The sequence below is a fragment of the Acipenser ruthenus genome, chromosome 27 (genome assembly GCF_902713425.1).
Source record: "Acipenser ruthenus chromosome 27, fAciRut3.2 maternal haplotype, whole genome shotgun sequence".
NCBI lineage: Eukaryota > Metazoa > Chordata > Actinopteri > Acipenseriformes > Acipenseridae > Acipenser > Acipenser ruthenus.
This window is the reverse complement of record NC_081215.1, coordinates 18,970,274-18,981,265: the sequence shown is the minus strand read 5'-3', so window position 1 is coordinate 18,981,265 and position 10,992 is coordinate 18,970,274. Positions and strand designations below refer to the sequence as shown.

At 36.0% G+C, this 10,992-nt stretch overlaps 1 protein-coding gene across 12 annotated transcripts in view; it reads right to left on the bottom strand.

Annotated features, from left to right (window-relative positions):
• Positions 1 to 4,136: 4,136 nt before the first annotated feature.
• LOC117432231 (serine/threonine-protein phosphatase 6 regulatory subunit 3-like) overlaps positions 4,137 to 10,992 on the bottom strand; it is a 32,071-nt gene continuing 25,215 nt past the window's right edge. For 5 of the 12 annotated variants that reach the window (XM_059002661.1, XM_059002659.1, XM_059002664.1 and 2 more), the window contains exons 18-26: positions 10,737 to 10,867; positions 10,522 to 10,646; positions 9,838 to 10,009; positions 9,548 to 9,645; positions 8,966 to 9,161; positions 8,492 to 8,509; positions 7,576 to 7,692; positions 7,073 to 7,150; positions 4,137 to 5,452 (exon numbers count right to left, since the gene is read on the bottom strand). In XM_059002661.1, the coding sequence (XP_058858644.1) occupies positions 5,401 to 5,452; positions 7,073 to 7,150; positions 7,576 to 7,692; positions 8,492 to 8,509; positions 8,966 to 9,161; positions 9,548 to 9,645; positions 9,838 to 10,009; positions 10,522 to 10,646; positions 10,737 to 10,867 (987 nt within the window). In that variant the 3' untranslated portion in view covers positions 4,137 to 5,400. The remainder of the gene's footprint in view (positions 5,453 to 7,072; positions 7,151 to 7,575; positions 7,693 to 8,491; positions 8,510 to 8,965; positions 9,162 to 9,547; positions 9,646 to 9,837; positions 10,010 to 10,521; positions 10,647 to 10,736; positions 10,868 to 10,992) is intronic. The other 7 variants (XM_059002665.1, XM_059002662.1, XM_059002667.1 and 4 more) reach the window with 3 other exon arrangements.

Sequence of the window (10,992 nt, the reverse complement as noted above, 5' to 3'; positions counted from 1 at the left end):
TAGATCAGGTGCAGTGACTTTTTATTGTGCTGATTAACAATTGACATCATGAAGATGCTGCAAAATGATCTGTCGATCTTGGGCAGGTGTTGTGACTCTTGGTCTCCCAGTTCGTGGCCTGTCATTCACAGAGTGTGTCTGGTTATACTGTCTCGCCAAGTTTGCTGGCTGTGAGCACCCAAGACGGCGAGCCACACTACACTGCCCTAGTCCAGCCTCCAACATGCCGATTGCACGAAGGCGCTCTCTCGACAGACGTGGCATATTGTTTTTTTTCTGTGATTTTCTTTATTGCTTTTATTCAAGCTTGCAATTCAACTGCTGAAATCACTCCATATCCAGTGTCCAATCAACTATCTCGCAAATATAATAGGGTTTTATTTACGTGCTGCTTATGTGATTGTCCTACTCTCTCTCTCTCTCTGGTCTCTTCTGTTTGTCTGTTCTTTATCTCTCCCCTCGTAAAGTACGTAAGACTCAGAGGCAGTTTGTTCGGTCAAAGGCACAATTATATTCTCCTTGTTTTAGAACATTACAGCTTAAACAGAGCCAATACTGTAGACTAAACAAAGGACGCGTCAACACTCACAACATTAACATTTTCTGTAATGGTGCCTCTTCCCTTCTTAAGGGAAGTGACATACCCAACAATAATTACTGACAAAACCCACTAGTGGGCAGTATTTAACCAACAACAGTTATAACCAACTACTGAGCTTACACTAATTAGATGATTAAGTGCATATGCTTCAGTCATAGTTAGGGTCTACCTAAATCGCGATTTCGCGGAAATCGTGAAATTGAAGAGTCACCGCGAAATTCACCTCTTTAGGGGCCAATGCATACCGAACAAGTAGGCAGAGGAAAAAACAAAACAACTACTGCACAACACAAGCCACGTATCTTCCTTCTGTAGATAGACCTTTTGCATTCCTTCGTCGTCCTTTGTGCATTACACTTAAGCAAAAAAACAAAAATTCTCCAAAGCAGTTAACGTTCTTGTTTACTATTCAAATGACAATTAAGTTTTAATCAGCCTATCAGTGCGTCTGTACTGCTTTTCTGTGACCTGTACTGTGCAGTAGGGGGTGGGACAAAGTCAGTGCTGCATTGTTTTGATTTGGGTTGCTAAAAATCTAGTTTTCAGCATTGGAGGTAAAATATTAGAAATGGACAACAAAGCAAAAAAAGCTAAGTTTATTTTGGTGATTGATCGTGTCAAGATATTTCCCAAAGAAACTAGACATGCAGATGGAGGTCATTGTTTTTCATATCTTAATGTGTCTTTTGAGAAAATACGATCGATCGCTATTTAGCTTCAGAATCACACATTAAACAAAAGGCTACTGAACAGAACGTAAAATAAACAGCTTTCAGAAAACAAACTGCAAAATCAGCCCAGACAAAAAGTATTCCTGTCGGCAAGTTAAAATCAGTACTACACGATCTAGCACAGCCACGTCGCTTCAACCTGCTGCTTACTTTTTTGCAGTTGAAATTTTAGACCCGAATAGCCACGTTTTCTTTGTCTTTAACAAATGACAGCACTCTTTTATAGACTTAGTCGTTGCCAATTATTTTTATTATTTTCTCCCAATTTGGAATAGCCAATTATTTTATTATGCTCAGCTCACCGCTACCACCCCTGTGCTGACTCGGGAGGGCGAAGACGAACACACACTGTCCTCCGAAGCGTGTGCCGTCAGCCGACCGCTTTTTTTCAAACTGCGGACTTACCATGCAGCCACCCAAGAGCTACAGCGTCGGAGGACAACGCAGCTCTCGGGCAGCTTACAGGCAAGCCCGCAGGTGCCCGGCCAGACTACAGGGGTTGCTGGTGAGCGGCGAGTCGAGGACACTCAGCCATTTGAGCGCCGCCCCCCTGGAAGCTCCTGTTCTCGGTCAGCAAAGGAATAGCCTGGACTCGAATTCGCGACGTCCAGACTACAGAGCGCATCCTGCACTCCACGTGAAGCGCATTTACTGGATGTGCCACTCGGGAGCCCCAGCACTCTGTTGTAGTAAGGAAGCAAGTACCACTATTTTAGGCTTCATAGTGTTCTGAAATACTGTCTACTTAGGTTTAATTAATATAGTCATAGTCACTCAAGCGTGTCATGGTCAAGGATGAATGATTGAGTGATTAAAAAGAAACCAAAAACATTTCGTCAATGTCCATCAACTTATTTTATTTCAAAAATAAATGTTAAAATAGTGATAAGTTTCTTTTGATGCTCGGTATATATATAATAAACTTCATACCGGCAGTTTGATTATACTTTTGGCAAAACAATTTAATCTTTCTTATTGTCATTAAAACCACCTAAATATATAAGCATAATTCATGACAATGTTATATAAGTATGCAAATAATCAGAGCATTGTTCTTAAGAATATTGGTGGCTGCTGCCATTAATTGTTTTTCCTTTGACTTTTTACATTAGGTAACTCCAATCGAAGAAAAAGCAACAAGTGTTACTGTACATTCCGAGCAACAGGAATCTGATCATTTTGAAATGAGATTATAAAAATGTTAAATATTGTTAAATTTATGTATTTTTTTTTTTTATCCAAATGTTAACTGTTGAAAGACCACTTTTTTTTTTTGGAGGGACTAATTTCTACTTCGCTACATTTACAATTAAAGCAGCATTAAACACTTTGTTGATATAATAATCATGCGACTTTTGCTAGGCAGTATTTAAAGGAATTTTAAAATAGCAGAAGGTAACTGCAACAAAATATTAGTTTGATAAAGTTAAACTGAGCTTACTGTACATGTACTGTATTGTACCATCAGTTATTCTCCAGCTCTCAATATTGCATTTAGGTTTACAGCACACCCTTGTGGTCTTTCAGACACACTAAATTGGTCAGTGGAACTATTTTAAATGTCATCTTCAAGATTTGGAAACAATTATAGAGGTTTAATGTCTAGAATTACTTTGCACTTAAGAGCAATGTTAGATTACATTAGTTATATTCAATATTTTTTTCACAAACATTATTTCTGCAAAAAAAAATGTTGATTTACATTAGTATTTGTGCAGGTCATTGGCCATGCCATGAATTGTCATTAATGATGAGAATTTCAACTAGACCCAAAATGGTTATTTTTTTATTTTTATTTGTATAGTCTAAAAAAATAACGGTTTACATAATGTCTCAACCAAGTTTCTTTACTGGAGGCTAAATGTTGTTGCTTGAACTGAACAATTACCTTCTGCCCTATAAATGGCAGACCTGTATATTACCCCCTACCCCTCACAGTTCAAACATTCCCCAGAACTGAAATTAATAGAATGTACCTGAGAATCTTCAAATGCACCATCAATTAGTGTTTTGCTAATTGAGTTTTTACTGCCAAATGTGTTGGTGGTTGCTCTATTTTCATAACTGACCTGCAGAGGGAATATAAAATATAATTCTTCCAATTTTCTGATGTCTGTTGCGGTCTTCAAGTTACGCTTAATAAAAGGCAGTTCTTGTACACACACACAAAAAAAATACAATTCCTGTTTATCCATGCGAGGGAAGCATCAGCAGTATTCCTTAATTCTAGCAGCTTCCAAGTGGATAGGAAGTATTGATCTAGCTACAATATGAAAGGTGAAAAGAGTGCTGAAAGCTTTACTGTCAACTTTGTCAAACAATGACAATTGAAGAGCCATCTGGTCTTGGAGAGGTAGGTTCTGACTTTTTGCATAACTACATTTAAAACAAACAATCTGGAATGGTACACCATACCAATCATTTCAAATTTAAAACACCAGTAGATAGTAGTTTTAAACAGCAGTTTAAATGGTTTGACTTGGTAAAATAGAGATTATAAGCAACAGTGCAGAACTAAATAAGAATGCCACACAAGGCATGGTCTTAAGTTTAGGTCAAAACAGTGAAAAACATTTTTAAAAGGGTGTATTTCTTCAAGTTATCTTTAAATCTCATATCCAAGTTAAAATGACTTCATTGTTAATATTTAAAAGCAAAAGGTTTGTCAATAGCAGCAGCAAAAAATAAATTCATGCAACGGGGAATTTTAACATATCTGAATAGGCCTGTTAGCATGCATTGTGTCCAGTACATTCAAGACGCATTAAAAATACAACCAAATAAAACAAACAAAAGAGACCAAGCAGATTTCTTCCAGCAGTGTTGGGATTTTGTAATTATATTTGTTCATCAAACCATAAATCAGTTCATAAAGAAATTAAACAAGTTACACAAGGTGGCCTGCCAGAGGCTGATCTTAAAAAAACAAAACAAAAAAAACCACTGCTGATGTAAAAAATAAAAAAAATAAATAAAAAAAACGGGGAAAAACAATTCATATACTTAATCCACTTGAACTCTAAAGTTTGTTTTTAAAAATGCTGGCACTGACTGCTTCTCCTTCCAATTTAATACAATAATAATGCATTGCTGAATCAGGAATATTACCTCACCTACAATTTATATTTGGGTTCTTGGAGAATAGATTTCCCCCCAGGTACTCTAAAGGTTAGTCAGTCTGAATAGGAACACAACTGTTCAGGTGATTTGTAATTACAAGCCTTAAGTATGAGTCATTGCCCACAAGCTGCATGCAATTTCAAACCATTCTGCAGTCTTCACTTGTGACAGGTAGTTTCAATTTTGTAAAAAACTAAAACTATAAAAAAAAAAAAAAAATTTTAAAAAAACAGGAGAGAACAAGCTTATGGCTCTTAGTAATGTAACACATCAACTACTTCAATAATAAATAAAGTTAAAAACTATACCAAAAGGTTTTCAAATCTTGCTTGTGTTTAAAGGATACAAGAAACATTTACAAATACCTGTAGCAAAAACCCTTTGTTGAATATTTTAAATTATACTTTTATCCTAATCATCAGTTTAATATAAGGAAAAAGACCAAAATAATTTGAGGATTAACATACTATTTTCATAGAAGTTGTTGGTTTACTTTGGAAGAAAATGTAATAATGGAATTTGTGCAAGAGGAAACCATATGAAAACTGCTCCATTACTTGGTCACACTAAGTGTTCCAATTGGTGTATTAAGTTATACATGTCCCGTTTCTGTATACATTTTTATAAAATACTTTATTCATACAATCATTTTACCTATAGCATCATTACTATTAACTTGTGTGGCAAGATATTTATCAGACAGATCATCCCATAAGAACAATAGTATATAAACAAATGCAAAAGGTTCTCTGTATCCATTAGAGTAAGTTTTCATACAGTTCAAACTTTCTGTACAACTGTCTGTAAAATCTAATATGAATATTGCTGGTCCTGATCTTGTGAAATTAGTGCAGCAGTGACTGGCTCTGGCTGTGTGCCTCCAGTGAACCCTACTAGAACCCCTGGATAAAGGCTTCTGAGTCAGAAGCAGAAGATGGGCATCACAGATCATGCTGGGCCATTAACTGCAGCCTCTGGTGAAGGGACTCGCTGATCCGTTCTGAAACAAAACGCACAGAATGGGTACACTTTAGAATTGCGCCAGATTTCCTATGCATAATATCTGTTTTAAATTAAAATTAAAAAAATGAACAGGTCACCATAAAAAGCAGATTAACCACTTCAACAACATGACGGACGCACGTACATCAAATGAAAACCCACTTACAGTACCATGCCGTACCTGCTTACGTCAAGTTTCTCCATTCTATTCTATGATCAGTTTCTCAGTCTAGCGTTCCAGGTTTCATTCTCCAAGGCAGTGCTAGTACTGTGGAATGTGCAATGAAAGTCGGGGGAGGGTCAGGTGACATTTGTATCCAATTGCGTGTCATGTAGCGATTCCAATCTAGCTGTGGGCGGTTAGAAGACTGAGCTATATTGCGGGAAGCCATTCAACTTTATTATTAAAGTATATATATATATGTGGAGTAGTGGTTAGGGCTCTGGACTATTGACCAGAGGGTCGTGGGTTCAATCCCCAGTAGGTGACACTGCTGCTGTACCCTTGAGCAAGGTACTTTACCTAGATTGCTCCAGTAAAAACCCAACTGTATAAATGGGTAATTGTACGTAAAAATGTGATATCTTGTAACAATTGTAAGTCACCCTGGATAAGGGCGTCTGCTAAGAAATAAATAAATTAATATATATATATATATATATATATATATATATATATATTAATATATATTATATATATATATATATATATATATATATATATATATATATATATATATATATATATATATTACTGTTTTAAATTATTTTTTGTTTTACTATTAGTTTTACTTGTTTAGTTGTAGTATATATAGTTTTTAGCGAAAGCTAAACATGGCAATGCATGTGGTCTTTCTATAATGAGCAACGGGAGTGAAGTTGGTTCGGAGGATTTCGATACCAGCGACAGTGATGCTGACTTACCACTCAGCGATGCTGATGAAGAGGATGTGGAGCCAAAAACAGTACAAACAGAAGAGCATGCAGCTACTTTACAGGTAAGCCAGCTGCAAACGGGAAGCTGTTTGGTTTGAAATGGCAGTGCTGTGACGAAATACTATCAAAACACAGCACTGGGTACAGGCAATGCGGAAGCCAGATCCATCACAATGCCTGTGCAAAGTAGCTGTGTACACGCATTTGTGACTATCCCTCCAACACAAGGGAAGCAGACACCGTAAAAAAAGGTACAGGGTCTGCTACGAAAATGAAAACAAAAGAAAAGACACAAGAAAAATGTGCAGTGGGTGCTAAGGCAACCCCGGGTTCTGTTGTATTGAACATTTCAATAAATGGCACAGAGCAAGTCGATAATGGCACACGTTTTGATGTTGTTTTATTTTTATTTGATAATTACTGTTTACTGATTATTATTGTTATTGGCAGCGTTTCTTTTCATTGTTCAAAAAAAAAATATATGATAATAAAAAGAATATGGGTATGTAGTACACATTTGAGTTTTATTCATTATATGTTAACATTTTATAGCAATTACAGGTTTGAAAACATTATTATTAATTTTCAAAATCTCGTACCTGGGAAGGGGTTTCATTTTTACATCTGGAGTTGAAGTGGTTAAGCAAGTGACAGGAAAGTAAGGAGACATGGTTTTACTTACTTGGCTTCTTCCATTGTCGTTATATCAAGAGGGCCTTTTAATGCATCAGATTTTATCTTCTCTTCTAAGCGCTGTAAACTGTAACCAAAAAACAAAGTTGCTTCAAAAAAATCTACAATTGAAAAATAGCATCTCAATATTCTGTTGGCTTTGATCTTGTAATTTACGATGAACTGCTGTTTAAAACTACTATCTACTGGTGTTTCGATTGCAACAGTGCAAGTATTCTGTGTCACGCTTTATTGATTTAAAAGACATTCACCAAGACACACTCATCCTCAACGGCAAATCATTTGAGAAGAAATCCGTTTCTTCAGTGAATCCCCCCCCCATATGTCTAAACATTTAGAATTCCCGCCCTAAATAAATACATACATACATACATACATAAATAAATAAATAAATAAATAAATAAATAAATACACATACAAACAAACACATATAGTATGCCATTATGGTCTAACATTTTTGGAAGAAAATATAGAATTCTTTAGCATTTTTACCTCTGCTTTTGACAATTGCTGACAGGCTGCGGTGATGTAGAAACGGTCTTCTCTGTTTCTGTATTCTCTGTTACTGTGTATTTTACTGAATCTTCAGAGGTAGGCAATTCATCCTCACTAAAATTAAGCAGATGTTAATTTAACACCACTTAGTCATAGGTTACTTAACATTTAACATGAAACGGATACATGCATAATGGAAATAATGGACCACGGTAAGGCAACAGCACAGAGTAAACAAATATTGAGATTGTTTATATATAAAAAATAAATAAATACATAAATACATAAATAAAAACAATTAGTGGCATCCATACACAATGTATGCTCAAACTATTTGGAACCAGCATGCAAATGTGACTTAATTATATTGAAAATGTTTTGAAAAAGTTACTTTTATTTTACATTAAAAAACAAAAAAATCCTACAATCAAATCTTTAGAACAAAAAAAATAAATCAAAGCAAAAAACAGTCCTGGTTCACCTATATTTAAAATGTTAAAAAGGAAATTGTTTTTCTATAAGGGTCTACTCTGAACACAGACACTAAATATATTCATTGTAATGAACACTGTGCCAAGCTTGATCTGGGCTACATGTTGAAAACATTTAAAATTACGCATCTCTACAGCCCTATTTCATTCTGCCACTAGAATGTAATTCAATTTATGGGAAAAAGAACATTTTGCTTCCATCAGGCATGCCACCAAAATTAGCAGTAGTCCAACTTACTGAACCCCTTTATACTGCATGGCTTGGTGGACAGACAAGAAACATCAGAAAAATGTTGCGTCACAAATTCTACGTTGAGTTGTGTAAACTGAAGACATGCAAATTGAAGTGACAAAAACTGCAGTGGCTGACATACACACACACACAACATAACATAACTGTCTCCCTTATTTGCCGTACATACCGATAGGATTTCAACACTCTGAAGCCACAAGCACGCCAAAGAGAAAGAGGAAGCTCATGTTGTAAGTGTTATAATTACACTGGACAGTTCAAATCTGATCAAATACAATCAGGTACTCATCCTTTGCTACAATCCCTCAATTATTAAAGAAAGAAAAGTGCAGAAATACTTCTAATGCGATGACATGCGCAAGATTTTGTTTAATACAGTGTTTGTTAAACTTTATACCAAAATAAATCAAGTTAGAATTCTAAGATTTGCAAATTTCAAAATATCATTACAACAAACCTAAAAGTTCACCTTAGTAGACAGAAGGTTGCATGTTTACGGCTCAACTCAGTCACATTTCAGTCAATATTGTAACGTTACATTACTCGGAGTCAACTGTACACTAACCGAATTAATACAATGTGCTGAATAGTAAACTTGTAAAATGTCTTGCAGGTAGTCATGGCACTACCAATGCCCCTTTACCTTTTAAAAACTGCAGTTTCCGTTTTGGCATCTACAGTAAGGCTGACTGTCTCCTTCATCGAGCCATTGGTGACAGTCTCGGTTATTCTGTCTGCTCCTCCCTCGTCATCTTCCTCCTCCCCATCTGAGCTGGCTTCCATCTTTGCATTGGGCAACACTTCTGGTTGCCTAGAGTCATCTTGCCACCTCTCTGAGTCTATAAAATGTGCAGACAAATACATTAATCATACATTTTGGATCTACACATTAGTTCTCCTGAGAATGATGATTGAAGTGAATTAGTCTTGGGGAAAGGGAGCCACAGAGATACAGACATTTAACCAGTTGTCTTAACTGTAATGCAATTATTGGATATGAAATTTATATATGAATAAGCCATCATTTGAAACGTTTTGAAAAGGACAGAGCAGAGTTGAGGCAGTCCCAAAATGAAAAATGACTTGGAACAAATATGCCTTCCTGCTGTACCAATGTTGCGTTTTGCACCTTCTCTGGGCAGTTTAAATTTGTCCTCACTATCCCATAGCCTCAAGTTTAGTGCAAAGGTGATTAGAAATGTTAACGATTCCAGTGGTTAATTACCTTCTGGTTGTGCTCGTACATTCACACCAAGGGGATCCGCAGTCTCTGAACTGGTTTCCATCGCCACCGGAGAGCTACTCCTTAAAGGATCTTTGGGACTGAAAAGATGCAATATTTAGCATCTAATACTGGTACAGACAACAATAGTCCTGGACTAGTCCACAGTGTAAAAGAAAGAATCCCAATCTGAAATTCTATACAATTCTTTTAATCTGTACTTGCCACCAACAAGGAAAAAGCAAATCAAAAACATTTTTAAAATCATTGATAAGGTATTATGTTACTCCCACCTTTCTTCTGAAGAAAAGTCTGTAAAATTAGCCCATCCAGATTCTTTTCCTTGCAATGTTTCACTTGTACCCCATACATCAGACCCAGATGAATCTCCTACTGCAGTTACTGCTGCGGTTGTATTTCCTGTATCCATAGGCATATCATCAAAATTAGCTGTCCAACCAGAGCCTGAAAACACAGAAAATAAAAGTTTAACTCCTATTAAAAATGGATAAAATGGACAGGTAACATTTGTTAGATAGCTTAATTATTCACACATATTTGAAAAGTGGATTGTGTATACACAAAGTGCATAAATGAGGAATGCATTTACTGCAACAGCTGTCTGTCCTGGCATTATACACAGGTTATTGGATTTGTCAAGTACTACATGCTCTGGGAACACCAACACAGTAGCATTTATTGTACAGAGAATAATGATTTTCAAGTTCGGATTTAAAAGTTAAAAAAGTTTGGAGGAAAACTGTGATTTAAGATTAGGTTTAGGATGCTTCTCTTAGACTCATGGATGTTCCTGGAGTATTTGGCTACAGACGAAAACAACATGCATATTATACAGCTTAATTTTAATGTAAATCCTCTTATTTTACTGAATGTTGCTAGGTAGACTTCATATTAAAATCGCAATTCATAAGGAATTCATATGGTATGCGATACTCAACATCTAATGTATTAGTTACCTTCACCGCTGTCAACTTCCATTCGGTCATCTGCATTGGTGCTGTTGGGCTCAAAAGGATCCCGTTTAGCAGCTTCCTCCTCTTCAGAGTCTGTGCTTTCTTCACTGTCAGTGCTTCCAGAACTTCTAACAAAACATTAATGTTTTTATATAATAGTAAATCTTGCATCATGCAGCTAAACAGCACCACCTGGTGTGTCCGGATGTAATAATTACCTAGGACACCTTTGTGCTTCCGGTGCAAATGTAACATCCTTTTCTTCCCAAATATCTTCCTCGTCAGAACCAGTATCTTCAAACTGCTGGATTCTCTCTTTACAGCATGCCTCAAACAAAGCTATGTTTGCCTGTGGCCAGAATTAATTATAAAAACATACATTCAATTAAACTGAAGTAAATGTAGCCAATGAAAAATCAATGCAAATGTAGTTTAACACAAGTTAGTTAAAATAATGTATGATAATTAAAGCAC